We start from the raw sequence: 18403 nt of genomic DNA on the forward strand, positions 1-18403 counted from the left end.
CTGTAAGCATGAATGCATGTTTTATCGTCACGCACAGCTGCTTGAAACTGTGTGATTAGATCCGAACGCATCTGAATAGATAGCTTAGGTTTCAGCGTTTTGTCAGATTTTCCGGCACTTGAAGGCTGAATGTAACCTTTGTGCTCGGCCGAGGGCTGCCGTGTGCTCACTCACGGAGGCTTTCTAAAGACGGCGGCCTGTGTTTACACTACGCCGGGTTGCTCTTTTCTCCACGGATCGTGGGAGCAGTGTACCTTTCCTTTGAGCTTTATTCGCTCGGAGAGGTGATACGTGTGGGTCGTGAATAGAACCGCACAAAACACTGCGAGACATAAAAATAGCTGTTCCTTCGCTGCCAATTTTAGTGCGAACGATTCCTTTGGCCACCTGCAGCTGTGATTTCTGATCTGATTGTGCTTTCACTAATTAAACAGCCCATATCTGACATTTTTCTTGTATTTTATTTTTTTTCCCCATGAGACCCAGTAGAGACATTTGTTTGGGTTAACATACCAAAATGAGACGTAATTCATTTTTACAGGACCGTTTCCCAACCTCTCTTTATCACTTAATTAAACAGGACACTGCATTTAAGACTGATGAGTCATATATAGACGTGTGTGTGTGTGTGTGTGTGTGTGTGTGTATATATATATATATATATATATATATATATATATATATATATATATATATATATATATATTTGAAAATGCCTGTTGCTCTTTACGTTGTGTGTAAATTTCATGATGAATTGACCAAAAGAAACGGCCCAAAATTAATTGGAAAAAGTTCTGGTTCCATTGACTTACATTAAAAGTAAAGTAGTTTTTTCCTTCTCCTGTAAAATTACTATTTTGGAGATACGAGGTTTTATATACAACTAAATAAATACATAATAAAACCTCTTTTCTGTCTGTTTTGAGTGACGGAGAGAACATATTGCACTTGATGGACCCTGTATGTGTAGAAATCAATAAATTATCAACGCTTAATAAAAGCAAGACGTGCCAGATATTAAACTGGGCTCCTCAGAAAGCTTAAGTGATGTCACTTATTCTTCATCCTGATACTTAATGTGATAAGTAGGATGGTGTGCGAAGCTGAGGACACAGATCCATGATTATATTCTTCTTTTAATGATAATTTTATATATGTATCATTAACGTGGGAGCAGATCTGAGCAGGGCAAACGCCTGATGTTAATATAAATCTTATTTAGAAATATTTGATATTTGTATATTATTATATATTATATTATACAGTAACCCGATGATGATGATGATGTTGATGTTAGATTGATATATTTGATATATACGTGAGAGATAATGTCAATGACTGTCTATACGAACTCGTAAAATTCCTAAAAAAAAATTGTACAAAAAAAAAAATGAACATTGAATTCATTCATTCAAACACAAGCAGGTTTCTGTCTCTAATCAAAGGCATCAAATGTGACTGAAACTGCACTCTTTTCATGAAATCATATTTAAACCAGCTCTGTTCTGATTGGCTGTCGTGTATTGCGCCCTGTTAACAAAGCAGTCTGGGCTGAAACACTCCTTATGACCTCAGTGTGAGTGGGCGGGGCTGAATTGCTGTGTGCTGAATATGCAGATGCATGCAAATGTGTTGGTTTTCATGGCATCACAAATACAGTGAGTTCAGAACAGCCTGTTTTTGCAGCTTAGTTTCCATATATGGACTGTGTGGACTGGAGAGTGACTTATTTACATACTTACATCAAACTTTATTAACTTTATTTTCATTATTTAGAAATGTGAGGATACAAAGTTGATACAAGAAAAGACTTTTTATGGAGCGGACTGTCGTGTCCAAAAGTTTGGGCAGCCCTGGTCAAAGTGTCAGAGTTTTGTTGATTTTCTAAATGGGGAAAAAAAGTTAATAGATCACTCTAGAGAGACTTCTGCACATTTTAATGCACACTTGCTGTTTATTTGCTGAATTGAAAAAAAATTTTGGGGAAAAATTTTGCACAAAGTGTGGACTGCAAAAGTTATAGCACATTTTATATGTTATGTTCCCATTTTTGCCATAATGTTAAAGCGGAATTCCACTGATTTTTCAAAATTTCTGCGTAATTCAGTCGTTCAGATGTAAAGAGAGTCATTCAGAGTGGTTTGGTGTGAAACGCTCCGTTCTAGAGAAACTTAGAGTCAGAATTGTTCACAGTGGTGGTGATAGGAACCAGACGTCCACCTCTAAAAGCTACAGAAAGTCTGACCACAAAATACCTTTTTTTTTCAGATTTATGACTGTTTTCCCATCAATCGTTGATCGTAGAGACTCAGATTTCTTCTATATTTTGTTTTATTTTTTCCCAATATGTTAAACTCAGCAATAAAACAGAAATCGCCAGTAACACAAAGTGCCACATTTAAGTTTTTAACTGGGGATTTTAGAACTGTAAGTAAGTTGACACATTGTGCAACTTCTAAAAAGCTTTCAGTGACTCAATATGAGTCACTTGGAGCAGCCTTGAATGACCCGTGGCGCTCTTTAGTGGTTATTGGATGGTTTGCAGTGTGTACCGAGCGGACACATGCTTTTGATGAGTCATTCTTGAGGCCCTTGCTTTGGTATGTTGTTCAGACATCACAACCAGCTCCAGCACTTCACAGCGCAATTAAAATGTTCAACTTGCTTTCTTGTTGAAAAAACAAAAGCAGGAATGTTCTCCTCGTGACCGCTGCTCCTGCTGCAGTGACTTCCCGTTAAGGCTGGGCGAAGACAATAACTACGCACCGATATGGGAATCATGGGCTGATGCTGAAGTCTGAAATTTTTCATGGACAGTCGTGTGGAAAAGTTTGAACAGCCCTGGTCAGATCAGATGCTTTTTTGATTTTCTAAGTGAAAATAGCATTTTCTGAAAATGCTGGTGCTCAGTTTCTGTGTATTTGCTTGTCATAAGTTTTGAACAGGCCATGTTTGTGTTTTGTGTGTTAAATTCAGCAAATAAACAGTAATTGCACATTAAAATGTGCAGTGTGTTCTCTGTAGAGGACGTGTTCGCTTATTTACAATTAGAAAATCAACAAAACAAATATATTCAGGTTTCATAAAATGTGGGAATTGGGGATGCCTGAATTAGAATTACAATAAAAATATAACATTTATTTCTGTAAGGTTACAAATGCAGTAAAAAGAATGTAAGAAAGTGGAAAAAGAAGGAAAAAGTGACGCAGAGAAACTTGTTCTTGCATTTGTTGCAAGCAGAGTTGATCACTGTAATGACCTTCTTACTGGACTTCTTAAGAAAACGGTACATCCTTTACAACTCGTGCAAAATGTACAGCATCCTCACAAAAACAACACAGAGAGATCAGATCAGTCCTGTTTTAAAAGAGCTGCACTGGCTGTCTGTATCGTTCAGGATAGACTTTAAAGTCCTGCTACTAGTTTTTAGGGTTTTAAATGACCTTAAAGCACCGCTTACATCACAGAGTGTCATGGAGAGACTCGTTCAGTTATTCTGCTTCTAAACTGTGGAGCTCAGTTCTTTTATTAGACCGTCGAGCTCAGTGGTCACTTTTAAGAAGCATCTAAAAACGCAGCTCTTTAACTTAGTAATTAATTAAAACTACGTCTCGTGGTTTTTATCGTCTCATTTGATCTGTGTATAATTCCTTATATTACTGTTCAGCTTTATCACCTGTCTCTAAAGCACTTTGAGCTGCCACCAGCATGAAAATGATAATATAAATAAAAATGATTATTAATTATTATTATAACATTTCTAAATGTCTGAAGGTAGAACACGACTGTGCCTCAGTAGAATCTTTTCTAACGAGGACTGATTTCGAGTTGTGGCATCGTTGATGATGATGATGATGATGATGATGATGATGAAGGTGGCTCTGCATGTTCGTTGTCTCCCATGTTCTTTGTTTTAACGAGACGGTTCTTCAGAGTCTTTGTCTGTTTCGTTTGTCCCTTCAATGCCTGTCTGATTTGTTCCCCCTGTTATTCATCATTTCTCCCCTGCGAGTTTCTTTTTCTCCACTGTAGGTTTACCCTATTCATTTGATTAGCGCCGTAGCGCCACCTTGTGGAGTAGTATGGAGTAGTAAATCTGCTAATTCAAATTGGAGGCGGAGTCCGTTTAGAGCGTTTACAGCGCAGACATGTTTCAATAAATAAATTCGGCGCCAGTGTATCGATAACGTAGCGATACGATATATCGCCGTATCGATATCTTGTCCCACCCCTAATCATCATATCGCCCAGCCCTGCCACATTCTGAGAGTGTTTGTATGACACCCAGCCCTTTCCACTATAATTCACGCTCTGATTTTCCCTGCCAAAACAGTGTATGTTGAAGGTGAGGGGTTGGTTTGTTCTGGAGAAATGCTTGGATGAAGTGTTTATCCCATTATCTGAAAACGATTAGCAGCCATTGCTCTTAGCAGTTTTTTAAAGGAACCTGCCGCAGTGACGCTCACTCCCTCGTTTCAGCGCGCTCTCCGCGCTGTTTATGCTGGCATCGGTGATGCTTGATGGCAGCTGTCGGCAATTCGTCCAAACACTGACCGCTGGTTTTCCCTTCAACTCTTTAATCATTACGCTCGCGGTTATGGTTGATATTGCTTACAGCAGGAATTCCAGCTCTTACAACAGCCTTCATGCTACATCAGCCGTCAGTGAGAAGCGGGAGGGGAGACTTATAGCTGCTTAAGGTTCTTCACACTTAGTCATGTTTTAGGATATTACAGTCGTTGAGATCAAGCTAAGGTTAAGATCTACACTCTTAAAAAAAAGATGGTTCTTCAAGGGTTCTTTAGTATAGAAAGTGGTTCATGAACACTCAAAGAACCCTTTGCAGAATTAAGTGTTTCTTTGCGCGGTGAAAGGTTCTTCAGGTTGATATATTGAATGTGCTGCAAATGATTCTATGTAGAACCTTTTTGAAAGGTGTTCTGTATAGCGCCAAAAAGGGTTCTTCTATTGTTACAAACTTGACATTGTAACTGTAGGAGAACCGTTTTTGAAAAGGTTCTACATAGTCATTTTCAGCACGTTCTCCGTCAATTTGAAGAACGCTCTCACTGTGCAGAGACACACTTCATTCTGCAAAGGGTTCTTTGAGTGTTCATGGTTCTAAATACGACCATTTTCTTTACTAAAGAACTCTTGAAGAACCGTCACCACTACAGTGAGATATTTACGTTTGAGTAAATAGAAGACGAATGATTACTGGATGAGATGCCAAGTATTTTTTAAGTGCACTAATTTCTAAAATATTTTACAGTGAATATGCGAGTGGGCCTGTATGGTGTGAGGACCTATTAGGGCCTTTCCCTCTGTGTTATATAAGACTGAGTTTCTTCACTTCAGAGTTTAAGAAATGTGACAGTTGAGATCTGACAGTCGGTCACATCTCACAGTTTATGTAATTATATATGTTCTTAGTTATGTTTATTCTTTATTGTGTTGTAACTGCCTCATACCACTTAGTGCAATACTTACTGCTCTCATCTAAATACAACAGATCTTATATGCTGTTTAAATATGCAAATAGATATACTTTTATTTTTACTCTCTCATATTTTAACTTATGTCTTTTTCTGTTTCTGCCTAATTTATGTTTATTTTTGTTTCTATTTTTATTTCTGCCTAATGTGTGTGCAATTATAGATCTTGTCTGTCTGCCTGTTTCTATCTGTCTGTCTATCTATCTGCCTCTGTCAGTCTATCTATCTATCTCTCTGTCTGTCTGTCTGTCTGTCTCTCTACCTGTCTCTCTACCTGTCTGTCTATATGTCTATCTATCTGTCTCTGTCTGTCTGTCTGTCTAAATCTATCTATCTGTCTGTCTCTGTCTGTCTGACTGTCTTTCTTTGTCTGTCTGTCTGTCTGTCTTTCTTTCTTTGTCTGTCTGTCTCTCTACCTGTCTGTCTGTCTGTCTGTCTGTCTATCTGTCTCTGTCTGTCTCTCTACCTGTCTGTCTGTCTGTCTGTCTATCTGTCTCTGTCTGTCTCTCTACCTGTCTCTCTACCTGTCTGTCTGTCTATCTATCTGTCTCTGTCTGTATCTATCTATCTATCTATCTGTCTGTCTCTGTCTGCCTGTATTTCTTTCTCTGTCTGTCTGTCTGTCTGTCTCTCTCTCTACCTGTCTGTCTATCTATCTATCTATCTATCTATCTATCTATCTATCTATCTATCTATCTGTCTGTCTGTCTGTCTGTCTGTCTGTCTGTCTGCTGTCTTTCTTTGTCTGTCTGTCTGTCTCTCTATCTATCTATCTATCTATCTATCTATCTGCCTGTCTGTCTACCTGTCTGTCTGTCTGTCTGTCTGTCTGTCTCTCTCTCTATCTCTATCTCTATCTGTCTATCTGTCTATCTATCTATCTGTTTAACTGAAACCGTTGAAGTCTGTTCAGTTCTTTATTGTATAAAATAATTGCTTTAAAATTAGTATTAGTGACAGATTTCATCGGTCAGGCTCTGCTGACCATCCCCTCCCTACAGTGTTACTGGACTGTTTGTGTTTTTTTCTGTGGTCCCCCTGCTGTGTTCTCCAAATAGGCAAAATGAGTGGATAACATTGCCCCACATGCTGAGTCTGATGGTGTGTGGCTGGGTTGCCCAGTCCGTCTTGGCCTGGTTACCTTTCCACAGTGTGATTTTATCCTCCCTGTGTAATCTAAGCAGTGCTGAACTGTATCCATCAGCACGTTTTAGAGGTACTCATTACCATTAAGCGCACACGCTGCCTCGCAGGCCTCTTTCTGCTCAGCGAACATTTATCCTCGATATTAAAACTTCCTCCAAATGACAGGAAATCAGATATTGCAGTATGAAGGCACCTTTTATGAGTGGTAATAGTTTTTAGACCAAATCCAGGTGCACACATTAGTCATGAGCTTCTGTCAATGGAGTATGACTTCCTTTCTGCTCTGCTCTGCTCTCCCACACAGCCAGTCAGCCTTTCATAGAGCGAGTCATGGGGGTCTGAGATGCTGTGTAGGAAATGTTTGACCTTAGTAGTGGGCGGCATGACTAAAAATTGGTATTATGGTATAATTACAATTTCTGGACATATATCCAAACAAAACCTCATATTTCAAAAATTATAACTTTACAAGAGAAAGGAAAGCAGGAAAACACAGCTTTAACCTGTAATGGAACCAGATTTTTTACAGATTTCTGTTGTTTTTTACAGATTTCTGTTGTTTTTTTTACAGATTTCTGTTGGTCCATTCATCATAAATTATGCAAAAGAAGTAAAACTGAAAAAAGTAAAAAGACAAAAAGAGACAGACAAACTTAACACTCCTCTATAGAGAACACACCTCTGCACATTTTCATGCACAATTACTGTTTATTTGCTGAATCTAATATTTAAAAACAAAAAAGCTGTATGTTTTATTTTTTTTCCAATATTATAGTCAGCAAATAAATCGAAACTGTGCACTAAAATTTGCAGAAAACATCATATTTACCCCCCACTAAGAACATTTTTAGATGCTTAACTTGTATTTCTAGTTTTAACAGTTGTTGTTGTGAAATGTTGAATGTCTGGAATGCACTTTTAATAGGAACTATATTTAACAACTCAAAACATCTGGTATGGTGATGCAAACTGAGTCTGTTCTACAGTTTCTCATTAGGCTGAATGAATAACTGACTCTAAATGTAGGTATTGTGATATAAACCGAGTCTGTTCTACAGTTTCTCATTAGGCTGAATGAATAACCGACTCTAAATGTAGGTATTGTGATATAAACCGAGTCTGTTCTACAGTTTCTCATTAGGCTGAATGAATAACCAACTCTAAATGTAGGTATTGTGATATAAACTCAGTCTGTTCTACAGTTTCTCATTAGGCTGAATGAATAACCGACTCTAAATGTAGGTATTGTGATATAAACCGAGTCTGTTCTACAGTTTCTCATTAGGCTGAATGAATAACCGACTCTAAATGTAGGTATTGTGATATAAACTGAGTCTGTTCTACAGTTTCTCATTAGGCTGAATGAATAACCGACTCTAAATGTAGGTATTGTGATATAAATTCAGTCTGTTCTACAGTTTCTCATTAGGCTGAATGAATAACCGACTCTAAATGTAGGTATTGTGATATAAACCGAGTCTGTTCTACAGTTTCTCATTAGGTTGAATGAATAACTGACTCTAAATGTAGGTATTGTGATATAAACAGAGTCTGTTCTACAGTTTCTCATTAGGCTGAATGAATAACTGACTCTAAATGTAGGTATTGTGATATAAACCGAGTCTGTTCTACAGTTTCTCATTAGGCTGAATGAATAACTGACTCTAAATGTAGGTATTGTGATATAAACTGAGTCTGTTCTACAGTTTCTCATTAGGCTGAATGAATAACCGACTCTAAATGTAGGTATTGTGATATAAACCGAGTCTGTTCTACAGTTTCTCATTAGGTTGAATGAATAACCGACTCTAAATGTAGGTATTGTGATATAAACCGAGTCTGTTCTACAGTTTCTCATTAGGCTGAATGAATAACTGACTCTAAATGTAGGTATTGTGATATAAACCGAGTCTGTTCTACAGTTTCTCATTAGGCTGAATGAATAACCGACTCTAAATGTAGGTATTGTGATATAAACCGAGTCTGTTCTACAGTTTCTCATTAGGCTGAATGAATAACCGACTCTAAATGTAGGTATTGTGATATAAACTGAGTCTGTTCTACAGTTTCTCATTAGGCTGAATGAATAACCGACTCTAAATGTAGGTATTGTGATATAAACTGAGCTTCTCATTAGGTTGAATGGGATTTTTACCAGTGTTCTGTAAAGCTCCTCCAGTCTAGCAGCCGTAGTTATGAAAGCATGGCTCGATCAGTTGTTGTGGTTCCACTGCTGGGAAGTGGAGCACCGTGGCGCTGCGAGCCGTGGCGTCTGTCTGCGCTGAATTCTCTACGCGGGCATCAGAGGAATGCTCACTATGACCAAACATCTCTGTAAATTTACATCAGGAGCTGACACGCTCGGTGTCTGAGGGCATTAAATTGTGGACTTTGTCACAGGAATGTGCTTGTTTGAAAATGACATTCCTGTTTTACAGGCCGCTTTTTCCATCACCCTGGATTCCGCTTCCCAATAAACCTTTCAGCAGGCACACAGTCATCTTTCTCCATCAGACCACCGCGAGCGCGGCGTTGCTGATATTAGAAAACTATGTGCTCAGCCTGTTCTGGTGCTTCCCGTTTGATTCCCATCGCTCTGGTTGATTAATGCGTTTGTCCTTCTGTTTCCTTTGCAGAAAGAATCATAGACACCATATTATCTGTCACAAAGAATTATGGACTGAGTCCAGAGCTTGAGAGGTGAGTATGTGAGATGCATATCGAAGACCACCATGAACACACAACCTTACAAAAGTCTTCAGGGCTGCACAGTATGGAAAACACTAGTGTCGTTTCTATGAGCAGCTCAAGTATTACGTTTTATCATTGAACACAAGGCTCTCAGTTTAGTACATGCAGCTGTCGACCAATCTATTCAAAAGACTGGTGCAAATAAAGTACTCGTTTTAATACTCAATGTGTTGCATAAGTAATTTGTAATGTACACCGATCAGGCATAACATTATGACCACCTCCTTGTTTCTACGCTCATTGTCCATTTGATCAGCTCCACTTACTATATAGGTGCACTTTGTAGTTCTACAGTTACAGACTGTAGTCCATCTGTTTCTCTGATACTTTGTTAGCCCCCTTTTACCCTGTTCTTCAATGGTCAGGACCCCCATGGACCCTCACAGAGCAGGTACTATTTGGGTGGTGGATCAGACACAGCAGTGCTGCTGGAGTTTTTAAACACTCTGTCCACTTACTGTCCACTCTATTACCTTGCCAGTTCACCTTGTAGATGTAAAGTCAGAGACGATAGCTCATCTGCTGCTGCACAGTTTGTGTTGGTCATCCTCTAGCCCTTCATCAGTGGTCACAGGACGCTGCCCACAGGACACTGTTGGCTGGATATTTTTGGTTGGTGGGTCATAATGTTATGTACAAACCCAATTCAGAAAGCGGTGATTTATATTATGTTTATAAATCTACTTTGATTTGCACAAAAGTTATGGCAAAAAAGTTATTAAAAACAGTACAAAGACAAGATATTCAATGCTTTACACTAGGGGTGGGAATCTTTAGGCACCTCGATTCGATTACGATTCAGAGGCTGCGATGCGATTATAAAACGATTATCGATGCATCTTTTTTCTCTATACAGGATTTCTATCTTCATACTGTCTGAGGACTTGGTAGTTTTAAAGCAAAGTATTTGTAATGATCTATAATGTAAATGCATTACGGATCATTACAAATACTTTGCTTTAAATATCTAAAATATCTTTTATTAATAAATCAAATGGAAGTGATGTGGCAAGTGAACTAGAAGGCTCTCATTCAGAGACGCTGCTGCCACTCATCTGTGCTAAAATGCGCTGTTACCCTGAAATAAGATCCAGTGGTGATAGGTGTCCACACAGCACGTTACAGCCGTCCTTCCTGTTTTCTTTAGTGATCTTATAACTTCGGTGTTGGTCTCGTTGTAGAGAATGTGTGTGTGTGTGTGTGTGTGTGTGTGTGTGTGTGTGTTGGGGGGGTGTATTTTCGAGACTGGACGCTGAATCTTGGTTCCAAAGTGCGCAGCATAGCGCGAAAGCCCTGGTTCTCAGCGACTGAGAACAGACAGCAGACAGCAGGTCACATAGCCCCGAGGTCTGGCCTCGCCAGTAGCGAAACGAAAAAACAGAGATTCAGACGAACATTTGGAGACTTATTCGCATTTATAAGCAGCGCGGTTGGTTAAATCTGCTGAGAGACTGTCTTTCTTTAAAACGTTGCAAAAATGAACTCGCTTCTCTTTCGAATTTTCCCATTCCACCTTAAATGGTGCAGCAGTTACATTTGGCGCCTAAGGCAGAATTTAAGGTGGAACAGGTGGAAAATTAGAACGAGAAGCGACTTCAGCCTCGTAAAACAGCCGGACGCTGAGACATTTTACAAGAAACTCTTCTAGTTTTGAAGAAAAGTTTTCTGGAGGAGATGGGAGGAAAGCGGCTAAAGCTGAAGCTTAAAGCAGAGCGGAGTAAATCTGCACTCTCGTTTATGTTGTTTAGTCTATACTAGGACATTAACACACACTGAGACATACTGGACATTAAATGTTGTGGCTCCCAAGGTGGTTTGATATTGTTGAAAGGACAAAATGGCTCTTCTAAACATTTGTGTTGTGACTCCTGACCTAACCTGGCTTTAATGCAGAGGGAGCCGGTCGGATTTCTCACTCATCCAGTTGTGTTTTTGTTGTGTGTCACTACAGACTGTCCGGGCGCTGCACTTCCGCACTTCGAGTTCCGCCTTTTGCGTTCCGTCAACGTTACGTTATAAATTAAATATTTAGAAAATCGATTTTTGACATTTATGAATCGATTCAGAATCGCTCACGTCCGCATCGCGATACATCTCAGAATCAATTTTTTCCCGCACCCCTACTTTATACACTTAAAAATGATGGTTCTTCACGGATTCTTTATGGTTCTATATAGAACCATGAACACTCAAAGAACCCTCTGCTTGATTAAAGGGTTCTTTGCATCATGAAAGGGTTCTTCGACTTGGAGAATGTGCTGTAGATGGTTCTATTTAGAACCTTTTTGAAAAGGGTTCTGTATAGCACCAGAAAGGGTTCTTTTATAGTTTATTATTCTTATATTATTACGATGTGAAGCCTGTAGGTTTTAGGATCTGTGTAGAACCATCTACAGCACATCATCTCCATCACTCTGAAGAACCATTTTATGATGCAAAGAATCATGCAGAGGGTACTTTGAGTGTTCATAGTTCTGGATAGAACCATTTTACTTTACTAAAGTGCCCTTGAAGAAATCTTTAAGTATGTACCTTTACGGAAACTGATGCTTGCAACACGTTCCAGAGAAGTTGTGAAATGTTTAAAGAACATCTGAAACAGGTCTTGTAGTAATGCTTGGGTATAAAATGAGCGTCCAGGAAAGGCCTTTATCTTTAACGAGTAAGGATGGGTCGAGTCTCGCCACTCTGCCAAAAATGCATCATCAAAAAATCCAACAGTTTTATAAAACGGAGAGTTCTGGTCCTAAAATCTGATTGGCTGAGCTGCGTTCGAAGCTGTTGTAAAATCCACCATATACGCACACCTATGACCGCCTCACAGCGACTGACCTTATGTTCTTAACTAGAACTAGGCTGGTCAGGTAGCAAACAAACTGAAACATCATTAATCTCCATCATTAATATCACAGGCTTGAATTAAAGCACTTACAGTGATTAACTGTAAAACTGCAGTATAAAAGTCTAAAAATGTCACTTGAATGGATTAAGCGTTTCAAATGTTCATGTTTCAGTCATAAGTCACGTCAAACCCAGGCTGAATCCCAAACGACTCCCTAAATACTGTTCTAGCTGTGAAAGTTTAGAAATTCTAGCCTCTACAGCCAAACAGTGCTTTATTTATCGAGTGTGGATGTTTCTGAATCCCAAATGACTGTTTCTTAGCTGTATTTTGCTCTGTTGGGCTGCAGGATCCAGTATTTAAACTCCTAAGTAGTGCACTATGTAGGGAGCAGGGAGCTGTTTGAGATTCAGCCCCAGTGTGAGAAGAGGGCGCCGCTGGATTGGTGCTAAATAAGACTCACGGTGGTGATTTGGTGACCAAAAAGTTCTTATAAAGAGAAAGTTTTTGCATTAAACAGTGCTGTGATATGTTCATAGTTATACGACAAACAGTTAAAAAGTTCATGAAATGACCACAATATACAGCGATGGGCGACCAAGCGTTCTCCTCCTCATTCAGCAGTTGCTTGGCAACGACACCTTATGCTGAAGGAACTACATTTCTTGGCAGAATACTTGTTTGATCATTATTAATAATAACTTAAATTATTTTCCAGAAAAGTGTGACTTTTTATGTTGGCCGTTGTTTTTATAAAAGCAATAAGCCATTTGAGGCTGTGCGTTACTGTGTTTTACTTCACGTTACGCTGTGCCTAAGAACACGCATGGCCAAAATCCCCAGTGGAATGCGGGTGACCTTCAACCCCTCAGACAGCATTGCATTAAAAATCAGCATGTTTTTCTGATGGATGTTGCTGCTTGGGCTTTGCTGGCGGCTTCTCTGAACTGGAGTTCATCTGAAATAGACTGATGTTCAGTGGAAACGTGTATTGTGGTCGGACGAGTCAACCTCTTTAGATTGTTTATGAAAATAATGGACGTTGTGTTCTCTGGGATAAAGAAGAAAGGACCATCCTGATTGTTACCAGTGTAAAGTTTCAAATCCAGAGTCTATCATGGTGTGAGGGGGTATTAGAGGGTAGAGGTTGGAGGCTCAGTTGCACATTGCTGCTACCTGCAGTATCAGCACCGCAAGCCAAGACTGCAATAATGATTAGCAAAAAATATATTGTGCAGCCCAGAAAGTTGTGAAGTTTTATGTAATTATAAGATTGTGTTTAATTGTGCTTTTTTTGTGTTTCCTCTTTTGCAGTTTGAGCTGTAAAAGATGTATAATTGTAGGAAATGGAGGAATCCTCGCCAATAAGTCTTTGGGCTCCCGTATTGACGAATATGATATTGTGGTGAGGTGAGTATTTGCAGACAATATGGTTTAATTTGTGGGTGGTACGGATGGGTGGTACCCACTTTTGTCGTACTGTCAAACTGTCTCCAGATATTACCGCGATATTTGGTAACACCAAAAAAAAAAGTGTAAAAATGCATAAAAGTGAAACTTATTCAATAAAACTCAAAACAGCAATGTAACAACAATTGCTAAGGTTAAACAGTGCTCCCAGCTAAGAGAGAGGAGCTGGTTGGCATTAGTGTAGCTAGCATGATAACAGATTTGCTTACCACAGAACTTGTTAGATGAACTTGTTAGATCTGATTGAATACATTCTGATTAAGACTGAGTTGTTTATTCTCACTCTATTCAACAATCTGATGGAAAATCTCCGTTTACATGCTCACTACAAGTAATCCGATCCAAAATTACACGCATGCATAGAGAACCACTTAGTGTAGATGTTACCATGACAACCAGCATCACGTGAGTCCAGTCAGAGTGAGATGAGCAGCAGTGAGCAGCACTTGTGTTTTTAACTGCTTTAAAATGATGTCAGACTCAGGAAAACGTCCTTCACACGTCCTTATTAAAGAAGGCCGAGAGGAAGACGTCGTGTTCTGAGACACATAAGCTGGACGTCCGTCCCACCGCCGTCTTTTAAAGATCAGAGCATAAACTTCGTCTCCTCTGCAGACCAGTTTCTGCTCCGCCATGTTGAACGGTATAAACTTTCACTGTGACGCGACGAACATGATCAGAACAGACTTAAACTTTCCGATAGGGAATGTAATCAGATACAGGCGTTTACACGGATACTATTCTTCTGTTTAACAGGTTGTTTACTGGATTACCCACCTCGATCAGTCAGATAGGAATTATATTCTGAACGGCCTCAGTCTGACTAGTCTATTCTGATCGATGTGTTTACCTGGGCGTATTCTATTGCAATTGAGATATTAGTCGGATTATTAACGGATTATTAGAGAGAGCAAAGTTGAGTGAACGAACACTTCGTTGAGTCTGTTCTGTGGTGTTTGGAGCTATAGCTTGTCAGCTAACGTTAAGCTAACGATGGCTTACTTAGCAGATCAAAAGTGCCGCACACTGCAGGCTCAGTTGTCGCTAACTGATATTCAAATTACAACATTTAGAAATTAGACTCGTATCTCACAGCTCAGAGTCGAGTGAATGGTGTTGTAACGGCCGAAATCAAACGTGTTCTGTGCCATGTAGCTGTTCTGATTTAAATATCAGGTAAAAAAAGATACCGTAACTGGTACAGCGAGACTGTGGGAACTAGTTTTGACTCTGCAGTGGAGGTTGAAAGAATCTTTGTTCTTCTAACTACATTCTTCATGAATTTTGCACAGTGCTCTACATGTAATCTGTACAGTATGACATATTTTGAAAGCATTTTTAAAATATCTATTACTTCATTTCAAAAATATATGTTCTTATGTTGATTTTTTCCTAGATTAAATGAGGCTCCAGTTAGTGGTTATACCAGAGATGTGGGCACTAAGACCACCATGAGGATAACCTACCCTGAAGGTGCCATCCAGAAACCAGAGCGCTATGAGAAAGACTCCCTCTTCGTCTTCTCCGCCTTCAAACCTCTGGACTTTAAATGGCTGAGGCAGATGATCTTCAGAGAGAAACTGGTGAGAGCAGTAGTTTAACTGATGAGGAGAAGATGAGGCCTCTTATGATGTTACAGCCAGCAAATGCATTGTTTCATAGCTAATGTTGCTAGGCTAGACAAGCTTTACAGAAAGCTGGCCAAAATCCCTTTCAGCCTAATGAGAAACTGTAGAACAGACTCAGTTTCTATCACAATACCTACATTTAGAGTCAGTTATTCATTCAGCCTAATGAGAAACTGTAGAACAGACTCGGTTTATATCACAATACCTACATTTAGAGTCGGTTATTCATTCAGCCTAATGAGAAACTGTAGAACAGACTCGGTTTATATCACAATACCTACATTTAGAGTCGGTTATTCATTCAGCCTAATGAGAAACTGTAGAACAGACTCGGTTTATATCACAATACCTACATTTAGAGTCGGTTATTCATTCAGCCTAATGAGAAACTGTAGAACAGACTCAGTTTACATCACAATACCTACATTTAGAGTCAGTTATTCGTTCAGTCATTCAGACTCCAGCTTAAATTCATTAGGCTGAATAGAATTTTTGCCCGTCGTTGCTAAAGCTTGTACAGAACTGTTGCTATGACAGAATGCATTTGCAGGCAGACAATGGATAGGTCACTTTTTGAATGATGGCCTAACAATGCATTCCCATATCCATATCCTACATCTAAGCAATATTGTATTTATATATCGTTGATCTCAGTACAAAACCTTGTACCTCCAAAATGGTATCTTTACAGGAGAAGGCAAATATATCATTAACTTTAAATGGAAGTAAATGTAACCAGATTTTTTTTCCAAGTAATTTTGGACCGTTTCTATTGGTCCATTTATTATGTAAAAAATGATGTAAAAGAAAGTTTTTAAACAACAAAAATGGAGATAGAAGGTTTTGTTTCTGACAGCAACGTTATGTTATTGCTCACATGCTAACTTTGCACAGCTCCTACTTCCCTTATACTGATGACTGATGAGTTTGAGGAGGTTACAGATTTGTCCCCTTTTTATATCTGAAGCGTCACATGCATTTAGAGTGTTCATTCGACTCTGACCCCCTCTAATGAATCTGCAAGCTTCGGATTGCAATTCTGACGACAAAAGAATTTAAATAGGAGCTGCTGTATTGGTCCATGTTGAGGGAACACAGCTTATTGTTCTTTCAGTTCCATTTTTGACAGGCGGTAAAGCCGGTTCCTGTCAGGCTTGACTGACGGCCGGCGAATTAGCCCTTTAATCGCGAGGGGTCGTCCTGGCTGAATGAGTTTCCTCTTATCTCAGCTGAGGAAGGGATGGCAAATTTAATGACTGCGCTTCCATCCCGCCTCTTATCACCCAGAGAGCACACAAGCACTTCGCTTTCCTCTTAGGTAGAGGCCTTGGAGAGGGCACGCCCGGTGCACCTCAAGGGCACATCTTCTTTTTTTATATTGGCTTTCACATGAACTCCTTAAACTCTAAGGGTTTGTGTGTGGGTCCACACTTCAGTCCTTAATTCTGTGTAACCTACATATATGCAAGGTGCAAAATACGTGTTGTCCTGGTGGGACATTCCCAGTTAGCCCTTTGGACCCCCTGAAGACAAGTCAAGTCAAGTCAAGAGGCTTTTATTGTCATTCCATCTATGTACAAGTACACAGTGGAGCGAAATTATGTTCCTCCGGGAACAACACGGTGCAACAAGGAACGAGAAGTACAAAGTGCAAACGTGCAGACGTGAGTGTGCAAACAAAAATTAAGCTACAAACAATACAATAAATGCGCTAAATTAAACAGACATTAGACACAGTAAACAGACAGGACAGTGCAGCGCCGACACAGCACTCGTTTCTGAGCGTGAGGTAGGGTTGTGGAATAAGGTGCAGACATATTTAACATGCTGTGATCTGTCAGATAACATATGTATATGAAAAGTATATGAATATACCTATGACTGAAAATATACCAATGACATTGTCCATTTGAGAAAAATAGATGCTCAAATATGAGTTCAGGGAAATGTCAGTGTTGCTGTGCTTTATTTTAGCCTGATTTTACCCACAAATGACAAGTTTCTGTCTTCTGTGTTCTTATGTAACTAGAGAAGCAGCACTGGTCTGGTTCACTGTTGGAAATTGGTAGCTTAGCAAATGTAACTAGTGTTGCACTGATACTGTGTCGGTATCGGTGCCGATACTGGCTCTTAAACGCAGTATCGGTATCGGTGATGGGGATACCGATACCTATGACCGATACCGCAAAGTGTTTTCTGACGTGTGCATGCGCACCGGTAGACAGAAGACCACAAGCAGCAGTAAAAATGCTCATGGTAGAATCTGTAACAGCAGTTTTTGATGCTAAGAACATGCTAGCTGAGCCGTTTACCTGGCTGAGCTGCTTCTTTCAGTAATCACTCGTCTGCCGCTGTGTGGTCACTCACAGTCTGAGATAATGTTATTGAGAGGGCGGAAGGAGCCGCCGGACTCTCGGTGTAATGATAGCCTTTAGTCTTGATTTAGCCTATGGCATAGCAGCCCGGTAGCGGGGCCGGTGCGTCCACTCACCCCACCTGCGGTGCACCTCCGTCGGTCAGCAGTGGACGAGAAAAAAGAGAAAAACACTGACAGCGCGAACGACGGTGGTGTTTACTGAACTGACGCTCAGAGATGCAGCACGTGAAACAACATTCAGCTCCGTTTTTGAGCCAGAGTAGCCGCTGTGTACTGATGTGTAAACGCCACGGGTTTATCTGTTTACTGTTCAGCTCTGTTTTTAAGATATTTTACATTTACTTAAGTTGTTAAAAATGGTTCTTAGTACTAATTATATAATAGCCAATACTAAATATATGCAGTAAATAGAAATAAGTGCTCTTGGGCATATAGTAAATATAATCCAACAAGTAAATGTCATTTAACCAAGCTGAGCGTGTTTTATTTGTGACGGAGAACATAGATTGTACCAAAAATAAAATATTTTAAAAATATTATTGTATAAATATCAGGACTTATAGGTGAGTTAGGTTAGATAGAGTTAGTATTGGTATTGGTACTCTGTATCGGCCGATACTAAAGGATCAGGTATTAGTATCACTATCGGAAGGGAAGAAGTGGTATCGGTGCACCTCTGACAAGCTTTCAGAGC

At 39.6% G+C, this 18403-nt stretch overlaps 1 protein-coding gene across 12 annotated transcripts in view; it reads left to right on the plus strand.

Moving 5' to 3' along the window:
• Positions 1-18403, plus strand: part of st3gal3b (ST3 beta-galactoside alpha-2,3-sialyltransferase 3b) — a 152260-nt gene that overhangs the window by 87165 nt on the left and 46692 nt on the right. For all 12 annotated transcript variants that reach the window (XM_036555688.1, XM_036555693.1, XM_036555689.1 and 9 more), the window contains 3 exons: positions 9278-9341; positions 13549-13644; positions 15101-15287. In XM_036555688.1, coding sequence (XP_036411581.1) covers positions 9278-9341; positions 13549-13644; positions 15101-15287 — 347 coding nt within the window. The remainder of the gene's footprint in view (positions 1-9277; positions 9342-13548; positions 13645-15100; positions 15288-18403) is intronic.

Source organism: Colossoma macropomum, unplaced genomic scaffold (assembly GCF_904425465.1).
Source record: "Colossoma macropomum unplaced genomic scaffold, Colossoma_macropomum, whole genome shotgun sequence".
Classification (NCBI taxonomy): Eukaryota; Metazoa; Chordata; class Actinopteri; order Characiformes; family Serrasalmidae; genus Colossoma; species Colossoma macropomum.